This window comes from Cavia porcellus, unplaced genomic scaffold (genome assembly GCF_034190915.1).
Source record: "Cavia porcellus strain 051 isolate PalLab524CR breed Dunkin Hartley unplaced genomic scaffold, mCavPor4.1 scaffold_16, whole genome shotgun sequence".
NCBI lineage: Eukaryota > Metazoa > Chordata > Mammalia > Rodentia > Caviidae > Cavia > Cavia porcellus.
In genome coordinates, this window is record NW_026947499.1 from 59,994,959 (window position 1) to 60,018,706 (window position 23,748).

Consider the following 23,748-nt stretch of genomic DNA (forward strand, 5'->3'; position numbering starts at 1 on the left):
TGAAAAAGACAGCCTCTTAGCAAAAAAAGGCTTTGAATTCACTAGTAAGATTGGATTGGCATTGATATGAAGAAAACATATGTGTAACTGGGTGAAAGCAAAAACATCATGGAGAAATGTACCTCTTTGAGATAAAGTTTGGAAGTAAGACTAGAACATCATTATTAATTTTTGTTTGCCAAGATGAGATTTAAATTGTTTTTCATCTTAGGTGTTGGAATGAATATTTCAGTTATTGCAATGAAAGCATCATATTTTTGTGTTAGAACACTTGAGGTATAGTAGAGAAGTACTTTTTTTTTCTTTCCTTCTTCATTTTAGTTTTAGGAGACAAGACCTCCGTATGTAGCCCAGCTAGCCTCAAACTCAGGATCCTGAAGTATGGAGATCCTGCTGAGGAGTTAAGCATAGACAAGAAGAATCAAGACAGTTCTCTACAGACTACAAGTTTTGGTTATTTTCTATTGTGCATTGTCAAACAGTGTTAACAAAAACTTAATATTTAGGGGCTGGGGATTTAGCTCAGCGGCATAAGCGCCTGCCTTGCAAGCAGGCAGTCGTGAGTTCGATCCCTGGTACGGATAAAAAGGGAAAAAGACAAAAAAAACCCACCTTAATATTTAGAAATATAAACTGGTGTGTTAAAGCAAAGATCATGAGAAATCTGTTAAATTTAATTTCAGAACATTTGTTTTTTTCCTTTCTGTAGAACGTATAATGAAGAAAACAGAACAGTCCGAATCGCATATAGAGCCTGAAATTAAGAGGAAGGTACAACAGAAACGGCAATGTAGTACATACCAGCCTACTTCTCTGTGTCCTGCTTCAAAAAAATTTTTAACCCATTTAGAGGTAGGTAGAGAAATTTTCCTTGTTGGTAATCAGGTGGAATTTTTTATTAATACTGTTTTTAGAGCTTGTTAAATGCCAGATGATCTTTTATCATAGGACCAGAGAAAACCTGGAAAGTTATTTAAGCAAACTTTTCTACTGTCAGTAGACCTTATTTTTGCCCAGGATCAAACTCCTGCCGTCTAGCTCACAAGGATAATATACCATTTTTTAAATCTGTTCAAAATACTGAATTTTTTTCTGAACAAAAGTTTATTTCATCCGTGTAACATATTACAGATAATTTCTCTACCAAAATGTTTTTTGCAGTTTGTTTTGAATTTACATAAAGTTGGTGAGGGGAATAATAGGATATTATATTTTCTCTTAAAATTGTCATTTTCCACATTTGCTTTTTATTGTTTTCTCTCTCTGTATTTTCCTCCCCCTTTTTTGCCTCATACACATAAACATATATGCATCATTTAAGTGTAATTTGTAGGCATGCTGACCTCCTAACGTTTCACTCATTTAACAATTGCTGCTTACTCATGTGTTTATGTGTGCATTTCAAAGAGAAATTGTGACTAATAAAATGCAGTTCTCAGCCCTCAGCATTGCAAAATAACCATCTATTTATTTGACAAACTGTTGAGATTTCACATATATGTCCTTTATGGGTACTGGATCTAATTGAAGATCATATGATGCATTTAATTGCTGTGACTCCTTAGACTAACTTGGGAATGATTGCCCAACCTATGCTTGGCCCAGGCCATGCAGGCATCTTCACTGCTTGGCCCAGGTGAAGGAGAACAAGGAATGGGAAAAGAAATAGCAACACAGTAGCATTCTTTCACTAGACATATCAGCTGAAAACTTCATAATTTTTAATGCCTAAAATCCATGTCAATTGTTCTTATTTTTTCTAAGTGGAAATTAAGAATTATAGCTAGCCTCTTGAGTAATTTTTGTGAACGAGGTTATTGGTTTTTCTTCCCATTTGTACTCTGAATCTCCACACTCTGTGTTTCTTAAAAGAAAACAAGATCTTTGAATTTAATCCAGTTAAACATTTTGATATGTAGTAAAAGTAACATTGTCTCAGTGATTTCTCATCAAAGGCAGGCTCCTTTTTATTAAATATAGTTGTGTGGAGAGTTGTAGGTAGTTTATAGTATCGGCCTACCCACGTCTTCCAGTGCACAAATCGAGAACAGTGAGCCACACTCACGTCTGTAATTTGGTATTGTTTAGTTCGTAAAAATTTTTCAGCTGGGGGGTCTGGGGGTTTAGCTCAGCGGCATATGCGCCTGCCTTGCAAGCAGGCAGTCGTGAGTTCGATCCCTGGTACCGATAAAAATGAAAAAGACCCAAAAAAAATTTTTTTTTTCATCTGGGCGTAGAGGTGCAGGCCTGAAATCCCAGCACTGGAGAGGCAGAGGTTGGAGCACCAGTGTCTATTGTCAAGGCCAGCATGGGTTGCAAAATGAATTCAAGTCAGCCTGAACTGCATAGTGAAACCCTGTCACAAAAAGACAAAAAAAGCCGGGTGTGGTGGCGCTTGCCTGTAATCCCAGCACTTGGGAGCCTGAGGCAGGAAGATCATTTTGAGGTGAAGGTACCAAAAAGACAAAAGTTTTCCTTAGAAGAAAAAGGAGGAAATGAGATTTCAGTCAGTTTTTGTTTACAAAAGGAAATTATGCTTCAAATAAAATCTTTATTTACTGCTTTTATATATATATATATACATATGTTTTACTGGGCTGGGAATTTAGCTCAGTGGCTTAAGCGCCTGCCTGTCAAGTATGAGGTTATGAGTTTGATCTCCGGTACCTAAATAAATAAATAAATAATTTTACTGAAACTAGGTGAGCAGTATTAAGATTTTAGTTTTTAAATCACTAGGTTAATAAAATTTAGTTCATATCATGCAAAATATGATGTTTTATTCACTTTAACTGATCTGCATTATGTCCCAGATTGCTGCAAAGAATTCTAAAATATTTATTTCTATACTAGTAGCTCAGTTTATATTTTCTTTTATATCTTAATATTGGGAATTTCAGTAGGGGTGTACTTTTTCTGTTTTACTAGTGATTTTATAAAAGGAAATACCTGGATATACAGCTTCTTCTATGAAGTTCTTTTCCCTTAAATGTGTCCCATTCGGCTTTATTATTGGGTAGTGTTAGAGCCAGTCAGTACCCAGCTGGATGGTGTACTCACATACTCTGCCTCCTCAGATTCTTTTTTTTTTTTTTTTTTTTTTTTGAGACAGTGTCTCTCATAAGAGAGACTATGCAGTTTAGGCTGGCCTTGAGCTCACTTTGTCCCTAGGCTGGTTTCGAACTCGCAATAATCCTCCTGCCTCAGCCTCCCAAGTGCTGGGATTACAGCATGAGCCACCACACCCAGCTCCCTCCTCAGATTCTTAAGGACAGAAATAAATTACCATACCTAACTGCTCAAATAGGTGATACTGGCATTCTTTCCAGCATTCTGATGCTAAATTCCAAATAACATAATTTAGAGTCTCCTCTTAGAGAAATGAGGAGACAATAGCTGAGCTTTGAAACATTTTAAAGGGAGTTCCTTGACTTTTAAGTAAAATACCAAAATCTCTTATTTCTTTTGTTCTTTTTGGAACTCAAGGTTTCTGAACAACGTGATTGTTGCCCAGAATGTGGAAAAGAAAAAGAAAATCAGACCAAATGCCAAAGTTGTGGTATTATTTTTCGTAATGATTTGCAAAGAAATTGCAGACAAGCTGTAACTTTGAATGAATCTACTGGACCATTATTAAGAGCGTCAATTCATCATAATTCTGGAGGACAAAAGTCACAAACCACAGGATTGACAGCCAAGAAGTTTTATGGGAACAGTGTGGAAAACGTTCCACTTGATATAATTGTGAGTCTTGATGACAGTAGACATAATTACTTACAGACTAATGGAAAAGTCATTTTACCTGGGGCAAAAATACCCAAAATCACAAACTTGAAAGAAAGAAAAACAAGCCTGTCAGACCTAAATGATCCAAGTAAGTGTTTTTGCTCTTTTGTTGTTTTTTTCTGAGACTCAAATTCCTAGGCTCAAGTATACTGCCTATCTCAGACTCCTGAGTACCTGGGAGTAAAGTTGTGTGTACCATACCTAGGTTAATTTTGCTGTTTTAAATAGTACTTATAGCAACCCAAGAAATAATTGAGGACTAATTGAATAAAATACTGACTACGTGGCTATAGGAGGACGGGAGGAGAGACAAGTCTGATAAGATCCTATGTAGAATGATTGCCAGGATTTTGAGTAAAGCAGCTACAGACAAGATTATGTTTTACAGGGGTAGGAAAATGCTTGTGGTTTTTTTGGTTTTTTTTTTTTAGATAGTACCTCACCTTGTAGTCCAAGTTGGCCTTGAGCTCACTGTGTAGCCCAAGATATATTGGTAAAGCAAGTTAATAATTACATTTTTGTCTTGTCACCAAACAGGGCTTGAGGAGGTCCTCAAAAGGAGGAGATGGAACCTTAGCTCTTCCCAGGAGCACATCTGTTGATTCTTGCTATATAGTATTTTAGGGTCCCTCAGTATGGGTACAGGCAGATTTATCAGGGCAAGTTGAAAGTTAAGTCCAGCTTGAATGGCATACTCTTAATGATGAGGCTCAGACTGACTGTTCATAAAAGAATGGGGTCAGCCTTTGTGGATTTGCTTGGGTGGGTCTGACTGGTTGTTTGTTGTCTTATTCTGGTTGGATGGCTCCAGAAAGGTCCTTATGGCATGAAGAGCAATTCAGTTCCCATAAGATGGTTCTTGTGGTGGACAAGGGTGTCTGTCATAGGTAACTTTATCCTCTCATTTGGGGACATCATGGAGTGATTTGGGATGGTCTGCTTTTCCTTGGAATTAAAGGTAAAGGAGACACTCCAGTGGGTCTAGAACTGTACATTGTAAAATCTGGCAATTGCATTTCCTGAAAAATTCTCATCTTGGTGTCCTCAGTCTTGAAGGGAGTTAAGATAGACTGGGTAAGGCCAGGGATTTAACTCAGCAGTGTTAAGTCTTTGCCTGGCGAAGACTAGAGAAGATGGCAACTTGCTAGGTCCCTGGGTGGAGAGCCTCTGTGGAAAAACAGCTCAGACGCTGGAATTTGACCACATGGAAAGGGCCAGACGAGCGGAGAGGAACTCTCTTGAACCCAGGAGGAAACTGAAGGGAAAAGAAAAATAGGAAGTGGAAAGAACAACGCAAGTTGAGGGCTGGAGCCAACGCACTCACTGAGACCGGTCCGCACTGTGCTGGGAGCACTGTGCTGGGAGCACTGTGAAGTCAGGCAATTCAAGGTTATGCTGAAGCCACGACAGCTGATAACGGGAATTGGTGAGTCTTGGGCCCTTAGCGGAAAGACGCGGTGCAGCGTGGAGTGGAGCCAAGATGGAGAACTACATTGATTCCCAGTGAGTGCTAGAGATTGGTCCCACTGCAGATGTCACTGGCTGGAGGACATCTTGGCTGGAGGACATCTTGGAGTGGGGCGGGGCAGAGCCCGGCACCGTGGTGGTGTCAGTCAGCCGCCCCTGGCCTAGAGAGGACTGGTGGGATCTGCTTGGGCTGAGCCACGCCCCTGGTTGGGACCAAATAGCCAGGGACGAAACTGTCATGACTCGGTGATATCCGCCCGGCCTAAGTTGCTGAAGGCACTTGGGGGTTGACTGGCTCAGAGGCTAGAGGCTAGCCTGCATCGTCCCTGTATGCACCTCAGATAACAGCAAAATGGAGAGGGCAGTAAAACCCCAGTCAGCATGCTTCGGAAAGACCCTAAGCAATACAGAGAGGACCAGAGACTCCCATGACACACCTTTCTGAAAGAAACCAGAAACATGACAAGATATAGAAATTTAAAAAAAAAACCTCCAGCCACTGACCCTGGGAAAATAAGCCTAGGAGAGGTAAATACAAAAGAGAACCAGTGCAGCAATCATGCAATATTAGCTACAACATCAGCAGACATAAATACCTTCGTGACCTCATAGATGAATTTAAAACTGAAATTCTAATCCACATGAGGCAAGATATAAAAAGATTAATTAAAAAAATGCTAAGCCCCTTCCAAGAAAACAGAGGAAAGAACGGAGAAACCCAGAAAAGGAGGAGAAACCTTTGATGAAGAATATAAACGAAATCTAGAATACATGAAACAGATACAAAGAGATTACTAGGAAACAAAAACTCCATTGAAAGCTGGCAAAATGCCTTGACAGAAACTAAAGTTAGCCTTTCGAAACTTGAAGAGAGATTTATAATGTGTGATAATGAAAGAAAAGATCTCTTAAAAACAACAAGGAATCAAGAGGATCTATAACTTAAGAATAAAACGTGAGCGAAGAAGCAGGAGTAACCACAAATGAATTACAAAGACTATTCACAGAAATAATTAAGGAAAACTTCCCAAACATAGGAAAAAGAAATGATATCCAGATAATGAGGCATATAGAACTCCAGCAATCTACAACCAAAACAGATCTACACTCAGACATATAATAATCAAGATCCCAGAAATCCACAACAAGAACAGAATATTAAAAGCAGCCAGAGAAAAGAAGCAGATCACCTACAAAGGAAAAAATCATCAAAATAACAACAGACTTATCAACACAAACTCAAATCAAGAAGAGCCTGGGGGAAAATAGTCCAAGCCCTGAAAGAAAATAACCTCCAACCCAGATTGATGTACCTGGAAAAATTCTCTCTATAGTATACAAAGTTATATTTAAATATTTCAAGAAAGAGACACTATGGTAACTACTATTAAGTCGGGTTATTTGGTGGTGAAGCACTAGGTTGCTGAAATTGTCATGCTTTGACCTGTATTGTTATGTTGTTATGTCCTCTTTTATCTCAATCTCCCCTGTATTCATTAAAAAATTTATTTTTTTAATTTTTAATTAAGGGGAAAAAATCAAAAAAATTAGCAGGATATATTATAGTAACTTTTTAAATTTCCTATTAACTTGATTTGAAGCCCTGTATTACTCCCACTAATCTTGTTTTGACTGATTAGACTCTGTTCCGTTCTGTTTGATAGTATCAAGTTTGAGGGTATAGGCAACTACTTTGAAGGCAATAAGATTCACTATGATGCCCATTCTGGTTTGACTATTATCTTCTTTTGAAGTCCTGTAATGTTTCCAATGTTTAGGTTTTATTGGTCTTGTTCTATACTGTTTTGTTTAACTTTATTATACCTAATGATATAGGCAATTCTTTTTAAGGAAGCAAGAGGCATTATGATAACCATTGTTGATAACCTTGTACTCATGTGCTGTGTCTATCCTTTGTTTTGACTGACAGCTTTGTTTTGTCATATTTGGTTTTATTCTCTTCCAAAAAAGAAAGCAATAACTATGGAAGTAATAAAACCCAAAATGTGTAAATTTTGTTGTAAAAAAGAGGAAAAAAAGTGCTCTAAAGGATACAACTGCAAGTGTGTTTAGGTGTGTTAAGATAGATGACTATATTACTGAATTTTTGTTGGATCATTGGACACAACTGTTTTCAGTCTCACTGTTTGAATGTCCACTTTGTATGCTTTAATCCTGTAACTTGAACAACTATTTCTAAGATGACAATATGTAATCTATTAACTAGTGATTTCTTACCCGTTTTTTTTGTAATTCTGTATTACTTGTACCCTTGTACTTTTTTTTTTCTTTTTCTCCTTTTAAATGAAAAATTTTTTTTAAAAAATTAATGGAGAAATAAGATATTTCCAAGACAAGGAGGAACTGTGGGAGTTCATGGCCACTAATCCAACCCTACAAAAATGCTGAAGGACATTCCAGAGAGAAAGAAAAAAAAAAAAAACCAAGATTTTTTTTTTTTTTTTTTTTTTTTTGTCTTTTTCCTTTTTATTGGTACCGGGGATCGAACTCATGACTGCCTGCTTGCAAGGCAGACGCTTATGCCGCTGAGCTAAATCCCAAGATTTCAGCAGCAGTGGCAGAGAGGCCTCAGTGAATGGGGCAGACAGTGGAATGAAAGAGTAAAGTGGACAAAATAATAGTAGAAAAATAGAATAGAGATGAGGCAGAGAACGTGCTATAATCTTTAATATAGATAGCCTTTATACACTAACAAAAAGAAACACAGGCAGAGTACATTAGGAGGCAGGATCCATCGAGATGCTTTGAATAGGAAATATACCCAACCTGAATGAGGGTTAATAAACTGAAAATCAAAGATAAGAAAACGATGCTATATGTGACAGGAAACCAGAGAGAAATTGGGACCACTCGTCCTGCAGCTGTAGATAAATTGGAAAGTTATGACACTTTTGGGCAGTGTAGAACTACACAGCTGGAAGGAAGGAAAACCTTATGGCTTTAGTTAAGGAGTAGAACCGAAGATCAAGCTCAGGGGTAAAAAGGTTCAGCACCACTCAGATAGATAACCGGTTGACCCCTAATCTAAAAACTAAAGGATCTAGTGGGACCCAAAATATACAAAGCATCTTGAGAAGGGGAAAGTTGAGAAATTGCCTAAAAAGGAGATCAGAGGACATTGTTAATAGTGTATCAGTCACAGTAGTCTTATCTCTCCGTTTAGTATGATTTTATTTTGTTCTGGTCTGTCTACTCATTAGATTTAGGGCATAGACAGCTAACCCAAAAATAGCAGGTTATACCTCAGTAACCACCCTTAATTTCCTATTAACTTACACTGAAACTCTGTATTACTTAACATTGTCTTACTATGACTGATCTTATTTGAAGCTGGTTTGTTAGACCACTGTTTTGCCTTGACTGATTTTATTTGAATTTGAATTTGCAGTGCTTGATAGTATCAAGTCTAAAAGTAGAGGCAATCACTCTGAAGATGACAAGATGTAAAAGATATCCATTCTGGTTTTGATTATTAACTGCTTTCAAGTCTACAATGTTTTCAAAGTTGTGTTTTTATTAAAATAGCTATGTAATGTTATGTTCAATTATATAATGCCTGATGATGTGGACAGTTCTATTGAAAATAACAAGAGAAAGCATAGTAACTACTGTAGATCACCTAATATTGTGTTCCTGTATGTCTTTTTCATTTCATGTTTTTTTAGGAATTTATTTTGATGTCTTGTTTTGATCTGTTTTTCTCTATAATACAGAAAGGATAGATAATCATGTAGAGATTCACACATGGGAAGAATTTCTAAACTATGGGAGCAGATTATATAATGCACGATGTAATGAACAGATACTCTGAAGAAGAAGAAACACTAAGAAACCCAATGCTAATTCTGTTGCATTATGATATAAAATCTAGCAATACTATTATTCACTGTTCAGAGTGTTACTAGTCTAGTCTCTTATGTTCAATTTCAGCATACGTAAAGATAAGGACAACTACTACGAAGAGAATTATGGTAGTCATTATTGACTTCCCCAGTGTCAGGTTTTGAAGACCTAAAAAGCCTTCATCATCCTGTAATAATTTGATTAGTTCTATAATGTTCAGTATGTATTCAATGTGTGTGATGATGAGGACAACTATTTAAAAGAAAACTAGAGACAATAAGATAGACAGTGAAGATCTCCAGTGGACTCCCTTTGAAATCTGTGTTTCTTTAAATTGTTTCCTGTTGAATCCTACCCTCGTTTTAAAAAAAAAATCTTCGTCTGGCAAGCACAAGGTTGTGAGTTTGATCCTCAATACAAAAAAAAAGGCTAGGTAAATCTAAGGCTCATAAACTTAAAATATAGTTACTCCTTAAATCACCACTGTTCCTATGTGTAGAACCAAGCAGGAATGTAACCTAAAATTTTAAGGTAATAATTATAGAGACCAAAAATTTGAAAGCAGAGATACTAGCCTTTATCCTGTTTCTAGTTACCTATTGCTCATTTGTGTGTTCAGTCTCTAGGCCCCTGTTAATTCCCACTTGTGTGAGGAAATTAAGATATGGCCAATCTATGTTTGTAAATTCTCCGGCCATAGTAAATTAATACATATACGAGGAGACAAGCTGAGTCAAAAATTTCTAAGGATATGGGTAATCTTGGGTGAATTTGATCAAACATAATAACTACAGTTTCCTTGGCTCTTTTCTACTTTTCTTCTATTGTACCTCCGTCTCAATGTTAAACAAATAGCTCCCCACAAGGAATGTGATTATGTACTGAAAACATGTACTGGTAAAAAATAAAAATTGAATAAAAAGGAAAGCAAAAGTAAAACAAAAGTAAAAATTCATTAAGTTGAAATTGCATTTGGAGATAATAGTGTATATTTATTATGTACTTAAGCATGTATTTTGTGTACTTAAGATACAATATATATTCCCTAGCTGTACCCAAAGAAGATACATAAAGTAAAAACACTTAAGGGAGAAAAAAAAGGAATAAATAACTCTAATTCCCATATCGGTTTATTAAAGTGCCATTTTGTACTAAAAATAGTCACCAAAGAAATACAGTAGTTTGCTCCAGGTCTTAACATGAGGCATTCCCAGATCTCGCCAGAATTTGGAAGCGTGGAAGCAGTCAAAAAGTATTATGAAGTTGTCAAAAGGACACAGTAACTAAAATGAAATGCTCCCACTTGACCAGTAATGGTGATACTCTTGAGTCATAAAAGCAGTCATAATTCCTAGTCATTGAAATACTCAAATACATTAAAAGCAATTTACTGTAGTATTCCTGAACTCCCTCAAGAAAATCAGGAGGTAGGGGGAAAATGAAGGATAGAGCTCTTCATTAGTTGATGTATAGAGGTTGCTTAAGATTTCAAAGCATTATTCTGACAATGGGTAAATAATGGGGGAAATTGTGAATATTTTTCTGTATCTCAGAATATGCTGAGTTCTATTTTACTTTGATTAAATGTAAAACCCTCAGATCATCCCACTGCATTAACTTTTCTTTCAGTAAAGAATTAACTGTATGACTGCTGTTCAACCAAAATACTTTATTATGATGAAGCCAGGCCTAGTGGTGTACACTGGGAGGCTAAGGCAGAGGGATTGAATCTTTGAATCCTACTGGACAATTTAGTGAGACTATGTCTCAAAATTTTTTAAAATGAATAAGCAAATAGGACTGGGGACGCAGCTGTGAGTGGTAGAGTGCTCCTCTGTTTGAACCCCAGTACTGCAAAACATTGGATGGATGGATCTCCATGGTAGAGCATCCCTGGATTTGATCCCCAGTACTGCTGAGAACGAAAGTTATTTTGATAGTGCTTGCTAAGTAGCTTATAATGATGCATTCTAGTGGTATACCTATATAACAATAACGGTTGGTATCATTTGAATCTTTCCTAAGGGTTAGGTGGTTGTAATACATGAAAAGAACTTCCACTTTTTAGACAGTTACTAAATATTATTATTGAGCCAAATTTAAGATTCTGGGAGATGACCAGAATGAGAGGGATTAGAAATTGGCAAATGTGGTTGCTAAGTACAGGGAGAAAAAATTAACTACTGTAGCTTCAACCACATAGGTTAAAAAATTAACTTATGTCCTCAACCATGTAAGTTGATAATATGGGATAATATCAGCCATGTTTTAAAGCCAGAAAACATAAATTTGCTCTACTCTCCTGCTGAACAAATGAAACCAGGCATAGTGGCACATCCCTGTAATCCTAGCACTCTGGGAAACTGAGGCAGGATGCCCTCTAGGTTTAGCCTAGACTGGGTAGCTTAGTAATTTAGTGAGACTCTGTCTTAAAGTAAAATATTTAAAAAGATAACAGGGTACAGCTCATTGCAAGGCCCATGGATTCAATAGCCATCATAACCCCCCCCAAAAAAAAAGAGGAAAAAAAGGTATTTTCCATTAAACTATAGGGAAAAATATGATTCATTTAAAAATTCCATAGTAGTTGTAAAAAATGTCATTTATTACACATTCATGTGCTCTGTTTTGAGATAAAGATTTATTGTATACTCCAGTTTTAATTTTCACAGCTGTATAAAGTAGGTATGTTCATTTTAAAATGAGGCTTAAAGGCTGGATGTTTAGCTCAGCAGCATAAGTGCCAGCCTTGCAAGCACGAGGTCACAAGTTCGATCTCTGATACCAAATAAAATAAAATAAGGCCTAAGGACATTAAAGTAATTCTACAATGTTACATACATATAGACTTTGATTTTTAAAAAGACAATTTTCAGCTTCAAGAGTCTGTTTTCTTCATATGTTTAACTATTTTTAAACTTGCACTTATTTTTTTAGTTTTTAAACAGGATCTCACTTAAGTTGCCTTGGTAGAACTGTTACTCATTATCCTCTTCCCTCAACTCCCTGTGGGTTGGGGTTACAGGTGTATGCTGCTGCGTGTGTCTAGAACAGGCATCTGTGATGAAATAATGTTGAAGCAGAGCCCAAAATGAAGGAAGCAGGAAAAAATGCTGACCATTTAAAATATAAGCATACAGAACTGTGTATTAGTCTGCATGAGAAGTTATACAAAAAATATTGATCAGGTGACTTAAAAAAAATTTGTTTTCTATGTGGTATAGAAAGCCCTTCTGGACTTTGTCAGGGTCCCGAAGAATCCACATTTGTAATTCCATGGAATAGTTACTGGAATTCTAGTAAATTGATTCCAGTCTAGCACTTTCAGTGTGGTGCATGGCAAGAATAAAGACACTAAAGCATATTTGTAGTTGTGAAGAGCTTGACTCAGGGCCAAACCCTCTTTTTATGACATAATCTGCATGTCACAAATTGGCAGTGCCTAGAGTTTTGGAGTCCCTGCTTCAGTTTTGATGTGTAATCCATGCCCTGAGAAGTCATAGCCTCTTTTTTTTTTTTTTTTTTTTTTTGAGGCTCATTCTCAACCGACAGCATGGCCCTAGCTCACACATATTTTGGAGCTACAAGCTGACCTGTCCATTGCTTCAAAGAATATACATCAACATCATGGCTAGATCCATTTAGCTTGTTTAAAGCCAGTGGAGGGGATAAGAAAATGTTCTAACTAGTTCTGTACATATCACCACATGGAGGTAGGGCCAAACACTCTTCTTTTTTTAAAATTTTTTTTACAGAGAAGAAAAACGAAGCAATGATAACACAATTTCAAAATCAGATAATAGGAAACTTAACAATGGTTAATATATTATGTATTGTCATCTTCAAAGCATTTGCTCGGTTTATAAGATTTATACATGAAAAATGGATCAAACAATGTAAGCATAAACCATTCTTTTCAGTGAACTAATAGAAATTAGTATAATTATCTTAGCTATTTTGTGTGTATATATTTTATTCTTTTCCCTTTCTTGTTTTCCCATCCCAGTTCTTTCCTTTTTACAATATCTGTTATACCTTTTAAATCTTACTTTTTCAGTTTCTTACACTACGGAGACAACATGAAGTTTACACATGCATGTCTGATTTATTTCACTGGAGTATGGTCTGAAATTTCATCCATTTACCTATAAAAGCCTTAAGTTTATCTTGCTTTATAGCTGAGTAGTACTCCATTGTATAAAATACCACATCTTTTTAATCAATAGATAAAGAATTGATGAGCTTTTGCATTATTTCCCAGATTTAGCTATTACAGATTTGCTGCTTATAAACATGGTGCACATATATCACTATGGTATGGTGTTTTCAGTTCTTCTGGGAAAATACCCAGAAGGGAATAATTGAATTGAATGGGACCTCTAATCCTAATATTTTTGAGGAATCTCCAAACTGATTTCCACAGTGATTGCACCAGTCTACGTTCCCAATAACAGCAGCCTTTTTCCCCACAGCCCTGGTAGTATTCATTATTGGATAATTTCTTGAAGATAGTCATTCCTTCTGGAGTCAGATAGAATCTTAGTGTTGTTTTAATTTGCATTTCTCAACAAAACTCAAATTGCACAGGAAGTACTTCAAAGAATCAATAACTGGGATCTCATCTTATTAAAAAGTTTTACACATCAAAAGAAATCACCAATAGAGTAAAAAAGAAAATTCACAGAGTGGGAAAAACTTTTAGCCAACGTTCCTTCAAACAGAGGACCTTCTATCTAGAACATGTAAAGAACTGGAAAAAATCAGGCCCCCAGATTCAAAGAACCAATCCAAAAATGGGCATGAGATGACTGTGCACTTGTCAAATGAAGAGATACAAATGCCAAAGTGATATTTAAGCTAGTATTTGTTGATAAATGTACAGAAAGTTGGGGAGAAAAGAAACAAGTTCATGGTGTTTCAGGAACAGAAATATAAATTGACTAGTAGATTAAGAAAAATATACAAACGAACCAGAATATAAACCGTAGTGAAAAATTAGGATTTTATTCACATACAGTATGGGTGGTTCCAAGGAATTATATAAAGATTTGCTAACTTTCAGTAATGACTATTAAGATACAAAAGCGGGTTACCTTCATAATGTTTTCCTTTGTTTCTCATGTTCTACTCAACAAGATTTCTTGAGCACAGTCACTGATTGAATTATAATTTTCGCAATTTCTTTTGTGTTGTAAATTTATTTGATCACATAAAGTTTCACAGATTTTAAGAGACATGATTTGGAGAACAATTTTTGTATGTAAATTACCGTTACACCTTCAACTTACTGGAACTCTGAAATAGACTTACTGATAAACATTTAATTGTTACAACTTGCTGGTTGGTGTTGTCTGTCTGGATTTGTGGTAATGGGCTAAAGAATGAATTTGATATCTGTATGTTTTTTAAAAGATCCCAAGTTGTAGGCTTTCTTGTAATTTAACTTTCAGATAAAGGGTTTTATTTTTGTTTTTTTTTTCAATTTTATTTGGAGGAGATTCAAATCTGAGATATAGTTTATTTACATTTTAACTGATAGAAATCATAAAATTATATTGCAGATAAAATTTCAATATAAATTTTGGATTTTCTTTATAATTTTAGTCATTTTGTCCAGTGATGATGATGATGACAATGACGAGAGTAATAGAAGAGACAGCCTATCTCCTCAGCCTGCTGACTCAGCATGTTCTTCTCCAGCACCATCCACTGGAAAAGTAGAAGCAGCACTGAATGAAAATCACTGCAGAACTGAGCGTGAGCCAAAAAGCATTCCACCAGAGTCAGAGCTAAACGCTGTCGTGTTGCCAAGGAAAGCAAGAATGAAAGACCAGGTACTCCTCACATTGATTCAAATGAAAGTCTCCCTTTGTGTATATATCTTTTTTGTTTTTGGCAACAGTTTGAGATTATTTATTAATTGGGGATTAGATACCACTTAGAAGATTCTGAATCTGATTAAAAATGCCAATTAAACTAAAGGATTGAATGAAAATTAAGAAAAAAACTGTCTACTATAGAGCAAAGTGCCAGTGCATGTTGAATGTTCCTTATCCAAAATATTTGGACAACAGAGCTTCAGTGACACAATCAGTTAGCATGCACTACTGAAACAAAATATTTGGACCAGAGTGTGTTTGATTTCTTTTCTTTCTATTTTTCGCCTTTGGGTTGTAGAATATTTACATATGAGATATCTAGAGAATGGGACTCATCTAAAGAGGAAATTCATACATGTTTCATGTGAAAACTATATACATGTGCTCAAGTAATATTTTCATTGTCCCTATATTGGAATTTACAAAGAATATTTTCATTGCCCCTGTATTTCATTGCAAGTCATCATTTGAGACCACATGTGAAATCTCTTACTTGTGACATACTGCTGATGCTCAAAAAATTCACATTTTTAAAGCATTTTTAGATTTCTGTTAGGGATGTTCATCTTGCATGTGTAAAAGATTCCTTTTAATCATTTTAACTTGTTTGTAGTTTATATAGTATAGTTTTAAACAAATTTTGTATTTTATATAAAAATTTCAAAATGTTCACAGTACAAAAAATGGTGAATGATGTAAATTTATGAGTAACGGATCTATAGGGATGTTTGTAATATATATGACATACAAATACTTTAATATCTATAGACTAATTACTTTATTTATTTATTTAAAATTAGAGAAAGAAAACTACAAAAAGTAGGAATAGACAATGAAGGACATTCAGATAGGAAACAACCACATTAAAAGTATAAATTATACTCTAGAAGTCTTGGTAGATAGTTTGAAACCAGCCTGGGGAGCCTGGCAGCTTACTGAAATCCTGTCTCAAAAGAGGAGGATACGTGATCCTAAGGTCCTGAATTACTCTTTTTTTTTCTTTTCATTTCTGTTCTTTCCTTTTTTTTTGGTAGGAAAGTATAATTTAAAGAAAAAGAAATATAGCTGTGTAATAAATAGACTTGCATAATTATTCTAAAATAGTAAATACTACTGGCAACAATTCAAGGGAAAAGGAAGGATGTTTTCCTAACTTGCTGATGGAAAAAAGTTACACTCTTTGGAGAAAAGCAATATAGAAACATTTTTAAAATTTTTTAAAAAGTGTCTTGCCTTCAATCAGATTTTATTAATATATTTTAGATATACATATTGATCATATTCATCATAGAAAATTTGTACCTGTATATGATATAACTTGATTCTTTTTTTTTTTTTCCTCATTTTCCTACTCTCCCTTTAGTGGCTTCTCCCTCCCAATTTATAAAAACTTTGTTTACATCTTTTCCTTTACTCACTTTTTTATTAAGCTTTTTTCCCTTCGTTTCTTTTCCCCTTCTCTTCCCTTGTTCCTCTCTGCATTTGAACATTTTCTTCCTGTTTCACAGTACCTATTATAAATAATGGTCCTTATTTATACTTTCATTTTTTTAACAAGTACACTTATTAGAAAAGAAGAAAGTTATGAAATATCTTTATATCTTTCCTTAAATTAAAAATAAGTCAGAATAAAACCAAAAACAAGCAGAAAAAAAAAGATCAGAAAACAATCCCTTATCAAAATGCCATCATTTTTCATAAAGATTAACATTTTGATTCTTACATTTCTGTAAAAATACAGAAGTCTCAAAACAGTCTAAACAACATTGATAAAGGAACAAAATTAGAGCTCCAACCCTCTCTAATCCCACAATTTATTACAAAGTTACACCAGTCATGACAAAACGACATTGATACCAAGATAGACAAAGCACCAGAGTACCAATATAAAGTCTCAAAATAGATACACACTTAACAGACATTTGATTTCTGACAAAGATGCAGATGCAATTAAGTGGAGAAAGGATTGTACCCTCAATAAATACACTGGAACAACTGGATATCCATATACAAAAATCCCGAACCTTATAGCACATCAAAAATTTCTTAAGACATCCAAAAGTCAGCTGAAAATGGCTCACAGTGGATTGGTTAAAGCAAAGGCATTTGTGGCCTGAGTCATTGCTTTGGCTGAAGTCATTTTCTCTGGGACAGAATACATGTTTTTGCTTTCAACTTGTCACACTAACGAAACAATAGGTTTTTACATGTGTGACATTTATTTCACTAATAAGTATGTTCTCAAGGTGCCTCTATTTACCTATAAAATGTCCAGTTGATCTTTCTATATGGCTGAGTAGTATTCCATTATAGAGAAATACCACTTCCTTTTTATCCATTCCTCAGTCGATGGGTGTTTAGGTTGTTCTCAGGTTCTGGCTATTATAAACTGTGCTACTATAAACATGGGTGCACATATGTCACTGTGGTGTGATGTTTTTAATTCTTTTGGGAAGATACACAGAAGGGGAGTCACTGGGTCAAATGGGACCACTAATCCTAGATTTTTGAGGAATCTCCATACTGATTTCCACAGTGGTTGCACCAGTCTCCATTCCAACCAACAATGGAGAAGGGTTCCTTTTTCTCCACAGCCCCTCCAGCAGTGTTATTAGTTGAGTTCTTAATACTAGCCATTGTTTCTGGGGTGAGGTGAAATTTTAGTGTTTTAATTTGTATCTCTCAAATGACCAGTGCTGTTGAACATTTTTTTCACATATTTCTTTGCTGTTTGTACTTTATCTGAGAAGTATGTGTTTTACCTCAGATGGCTATTTTTGGATTGGGTCTTTAAATCTGGGAGGACTGATTCTTTGGAGTTCTTCATATGCTCTTGATAGTAATCCTTTATCTGAGGAACAACGGGCAAACATTTTCTCCCACATAGTGGGTTGTCTCCTTACTGTGGTTTCTCTTGCTGTGCAAAAGCTTTTCAGTAGGATAAGAACCCATATGTTGATTCTTTGCGATAAGCCCTGTGTAGTGTGGGTTTTTATTCATAAAGTCTTTGCCTACACCAATGTCTTCAAGAGTTTCACATGTTCTGTATCCCAGCAGATTCATTGTTTCTGTTTTCATATTAAGATTATGAGTCCATTTTGATTTTAGCTTAATACATGGTGAAAGATATGGGTCCAGTTTTAATCTTTGGCATGAGGAAAGCCTGTTTCTGCAGCAGCATTTATTAAAGAGTATCTTTCTTCCAGTGAATTGTGTTTCGCACCTTTGTCAAAGATAAGGTGGCTGAGTGTGACTGCAGTTATTTCTGCATCTTCTAATCTATTCCATTGATCTTTAGGTCTTTTTTTTTTTTTTTCTTTTCCCAATACTACACTGTGTTTTATCACAGTAGCTTTATAGTATAATTTCAAGTGATGCCCCCTGCTATTCTAGGTCTCTTCTGATTCCAGATGAATTTTAGGATTGTTTTCTCTAATTCTATTATTTTTTGAGGAATTTCCACACTGATTTCCACAGTGGTCGCACCAGTCTACACTCCTACCAACAGTAAAGAAGAGTTCCTTTATCCTCACAACTCTGCTAGCATTTATTATTGGCTGGTTTCTTGGTGATAGCCAATCTTTTTGGTTGAGGTGAAATTTCTCTGTTGTTTTAATTTGCATCTCTCAAATGACCAGTGACATTGAACATTTTTTAATATCTTTATTTGTTGTGTGTGCGTCTTCATCTGAGAAGCATGTATTCATCTCAGATGCCCATTTTGAATTGGTGCTTGTGACACTGAGCTAAACCCCCAGTCTCTCTGCTTTTAATGTTCGGCATGTGCAAAGCCAGTTCTCCCAACCCCATTTATTCAAGAGGTGACTTATTTGGCATTTTTATATGTTCTCAATAATAATCCTTTGTCTGAGGAATAGCTGGCAGACATTTTTTCCAAAACTGTGGGTTGTCTCTTTACTCTGTTCGTGGTTTCTCTTGCTGTGAAAAAGTTTTTTAATATGAAATTCCAGTTGCTGATTCTTTTTGATAGTTTCTGTACAGTCAGTATTTTATTCATAAAATTGTTGCCTGTACCAGTGTCTTCAAGAGTTCTACCTATTCAGTCTTCCAGGAGAGTTAATGTTTCTTTTCTTTTTTTGGTGCTGGGGATTGAACCAACAGCCTCACACTTGATAGGAAGGCACCTGTGTCACTGAGCTGTATCCCCAGCCACTAATTTTTTAAAAAAATATTTAGACCTTTGATCCACTTTGACTTTAATGCATAGTGAAAGGTACTGGTCTAGTTTTGTTTTGTTTTTTACCAGGGATCTAACTCATAAGCTCGTGCTTGCCAGGCAGGCAGGTGCTTGTGACACCCCCAGGCCCCTCTTGTCTTTGGCATGTGCAAAGCCAGTTCTCCCAGCACCATTTGATAAAGAGGCCGACTTTCTTCTAGTCAATGTGTTTGACACCTTTTTCAGAGATAAGAGGGGCTGAGTATATCTAGAGTTGTTTCTGCTGCTTCTTATCTGTTCTGTTGATCCTCAGGTGCAGTTTGTTGGGGTTTTTTTTTTTTTTATTGTTTTTTGGGTGTTTGTTTATTTATTTTCCAGTACCATGCTGTTTCTATCACAGTAGCTTTTTAGGTTGGAGATATTGATGTCCCCTGCCTTTGTTGCCCAGAATTGCCTTTGCTGTTCCAGGTCTCTTCTAGATGCAAATGAATTTTAGGGATATTTTCTCTAATTCTGTGAGATACGCTGTTGGAATTTTCAGAAATTCATTAAATCTGTGTAACAGTTGTGGAAGTATTTATTATATTGGTTTTTTCTACTCAAGAGTAAGGGTTATCTTTGCATTTTCTGATACCCTCTTCAATCTCCTTTTTCCAAGTACTGTGGTTTAATGTAGAGGTCTTTTACTTCCTTCATTAGATTGACTCCTAGGTATTTCATCTTTCTGGATGCTATTGTGAAAGGTATTGTTTTCCTAATTTCTCTCTCACTGAGTTTGTTATTCAGATACAGGAAGGCTATTGATTTTTGAGTGCTGACTTTGTGTGCAAGTACCCTACTGAATTTGCTTATTAAAACTAGGAGTCTAGGGGGCTCGGGATTTAGCCCAGTGGCATAAGCACCTTCCTTGCAAGTGTGCGGTCCTGAGTTCGATCCCTCGTACCGATAAAAACGAAAAAGACAAAAAAACAAAAACTAGGAGTCTTTTGGTGGAGTTTTTGGGGTCTTCTATGTGGAGTATCATGTCATCCACAAATAATAATAATTTCACTTTTTTTATTTCTTTCTCTTGTCTAATTGCTATGACTGAAATTTCCAAGGCTTTATTGAGTAAGTGAACTTTCTTGTCTTGTTCTTGATTTTAGAGTGAAAGCTTTTCAGTTTTTGATCCTCTAGTATAATGTTGACTGTTGGGTTTATCATAAGGACTTTTATCATGTTGAGATGAAAGCCATCAATTCCAGTTTTCTTCTGTAGCATTTTTTTTTTTAAATCATGCATGGGTTTTGGACTCTGTCATAAGCTTCTTCTGCAGTTTGCGTATGTTGACCCATCCCCACATCCCTATGATGATTCCAACTTGGTCGTGATCTATAATCTTGATGATTTGCTGCATTCTCCTTGCTGATACCTTATTGAGGATTTTTGTATCTATGCTCATTAGGGAAATTGGCCTGTAGTTCTCTTTTTTAGTCCTTCTGTGGTTTGGGTATCAGGGTAATGCCTGCTTTTAAGAACGCATTTGGTAACATTGCTTCCCTTTCCAATTTTGTTGAACAGTTTGAAAAGCAGTGATATTAGATCGTCTCTAAATTTCTTATAGAATTCAGCAATGAATCCATCAGGGCCTGGGCTTTTCTTTGTTGATAGGTTTTTAATTATATCTGTGATTTTATTAACTGATACTGGTCTATTTAGGTTTTTTATATCTCATTGATTCAACTTGGTAATTCATATGTATCTAGGAATCTATCTATTTTGCATTTTCTGTGTTACTAAAAGAGAAACTCTCCAAGTCAGTATAGATAGTCTTCTGGATTTCTGCAGTTCTGCACAGTCCATTGTGATTTCACCCATTTCATTCCTAATTCTGTAGAATTGATTTTTGTTTTATAAAGTTGGCTGAGGGTTTGTTGATTTTATTTAATCTTTCAAGGAACTAATTCTTTATTTTCTTAGTCTCCATTGCATTAGCTTCTGCTCTGATCTTTACAATTTCCTCCCTCATATGTACTTTGGGCTTTGCCTATTATTTTTCTAGAATTTTGTGGTTCAGCACTAAGTTGTTTATTTAAACTTGCTCTGTTTTCCTAATATGGGCATTCATTGCTATAAATTTCCCTCATAGGACTGCTTTTATTGGGTTCCACAAGTTACAGTATGTTGTATTGTCATTGTTTAATTGTAGAAACGGTCTGATTCTTCTTTAATTTCACCTGTGCCCTTTTGGTTGTTCAGGAGGCTGTTACTTAATTTCTATGTGTTTATGAAGTTCTTGTGGTTTCTTTTGCCATGGATTTCTGGTTTTATTGAACTATAGTGTGATAATTTCAGTTCCTTTGCATTTTCTTAAGCATGTTCTGTGACCTAGTATTTTGGAGAACATCTCATATGCAGCTGAGAATAATATGTATTCTGGTATTTTGGCGTAGAACACTATTTGGGGTAGAACCATTTGTTCAAAAGTTTGGTTCAGGCCTGATATTTCATTGTTGATTTTGTCTAGTTGATCTGTGTATTTATGACAGTGGTGTATTGTGATCTTCCAGTATAAGTGCTTATTTGATTTTTTTGTGTCTTTTAATACTTGTTTTATATAGTTGGCTACACTAGTATTTGTTGCATATGTATTTATGATTGTTACTTTTTCTTCCTGGATTTTTCCCTTTAACAGTGTTGTAGTGACCTTCTTTGTCTCTTTTAATCAGTGTTGGCTGAAAATTCACTGTCTGTGTGAATAAAGCTATTTGCTTTTCTCTGGGTTCCTGTCACATAGAGTATTATGTTCTATCCTTTGACTTTCACTCTGTGAATTTCTTTTTTAATTAAATGTGTTTCTTGTATGCACCATATTGTTGAAATTTGCTTCCTAATACGTTTTGCCAGTTTGTATTTTTTGATTGGTGAATTAAGACCATTAACATTTATGGTTGCAAATGATACATACTGACTTTTCTTTGTTATTTTACTTTCTTCTTTTTTTTTTTTTTTTTTTTTTTTCCTTTTTCCTTTTTATCAGTAGCAGGGATCGAACTCAGGACTGCCTCCTTGCAAGGCAGGCACTTATATTGCTGAGCTAAATCCCCAGCCCCTGTTATTTACTTTCTTATTGTTGGCTTTTCGTCCCCCTCTCCCTTCCACTAATTATTCTTTGCCAGGTAAATTTCTTCTGTTGGGGTTCATGGTTTGGTGTTCATGAATTTCCTTACATGTTTTTTGTCATGGAAGTATCTTTTCCATCAGCTTTGAAACATAGTTTTACAGGATACATCAATCTGGATTGGAGGTTGTTTCCTTTTAGGGCTTGAAATACCTTGCTCCAAGCTTTCTTTGAATTGAAGGTTTATGTTGAGAAGTCAGCTATGATTAGGACGGGCTTTTCTTTATAGATGATTTGTTTGTTTTCTCTAACAATTTTTAATATTCTATTCCTGTGTTGAATTTCTGGAGTGCTTGCTATGATATGCCTGACTATAGGTATGTTACACTTCTTTGCATCATCTAGCAGCTACTAGGTTAATTTCTCTTGGCCCCTTGCTGTCTTTGAGAAATCTGTCTTTTCATGATTACAAATCAAAAGCTTGTCTTCTGCCTCTGAGATTCTGTCTTCACATTGGTTCACTCTGCTGTGAATACTTGCATTAGAATTTTATTCTTCTGGATATCTGCTTGAATCTGTTTTATGGATTCCTTTTCCTACGTTGGGCATTCATAATTTCCATCATTTTCTTAATCTCTCTTTTTTTTACCTGTATCTGCTCTAGATTCATAAACATAGTTTTCATTGTGATCATCATTTCTAGTTATCTGAGAAGTTATTTTTGATTTGATTTTTTTTTTCTAGAGTCTTATTCATTTGCTTTGTTATCACTTCAAACAGGCCAGGTGGGGTGGCTTTTGGATTTACCTACCTCCTTGACTCCAGGGTTTGCCTTTGCTGAATTGAAAGTTTGGAGTTGCATTTTGGTTAATTGTCTCTTTTCTTTTTTAGTTGACACTTGTAAATTGCCTATTGTGAACTGCTTTATTGCTGATATTTACAACCCTTAGGAAATTACTTCTCCAGAGCGTCTTCCAGGCTTATCTGGTTTTGGGGTTTGAGTCTGTGGAAAGATCCTAATTGTTCGATTTCTTGAAGATAAGAAGCTGCCTTCTTGACCCAGCCCGGTGGTTCTTCTGCACTGGCCCACGGTATTTTCTATAACCCTCATGTAATCTTAGTCTTCATGTATCAGGAAGAACAGCTAGTTAGAACAGTTATGTCATTTGGCTAAAGTGGTATAATCAATAATGTCAATAGTATCAAGCCCGTGATTTAGCTCAGTGGCGTAAGCATGTGCCTGGCAAGCTCAAGGTCATAAATTTGATTCCTCAGTACACACACACACACACACGCACACACACACAAAGTATCAAACATAATCTAGAAAAAATCACAAAGTGAGGTAACCATTAATTTGCCACTTTTACCTGTGAACTAGATTTGTGGTTACATAAATCAGAATCTAAAAGAAAACAGAAAATTATATTCACTAAGTAAGTCGATTTTGCCCTCAGGGAGGTAATTTAAAATGA

The 23,748-nt window shown here is 35.6% G+C and overlaps 1 protein-coding gene across 11 annotated transcripts in view; it reads left to right on the top strand.

The window, feature by feature from the left end:
* The window catches only part of Senp6 (SUMO specific peptidase 6), a 125,270-nt gene that overhangs the window by 57,177 nt on the left and 44,345 nt on the right, over positions 1–23,748 (top strand). For all 11 annotated transcript variants that reach the window (XM_063226913.1, XM_063226912.1, XM_063226906.1 and 8 more), the window contains 3 exons: positions 710–852; positions 3,487–3,874; positions 14,722–14,951. In XM_063226913.1, coding sequence (XP_063082983.1) covers positions 710–852; positions 3,487–3,874; positions 14,722–14,951 — 761 coding nt within the window. The remainder of the gene's footprint in view (positions 1–709; positions 853–3,486; positions 3,875–14,721; positions 14,952–23,748) is intronic.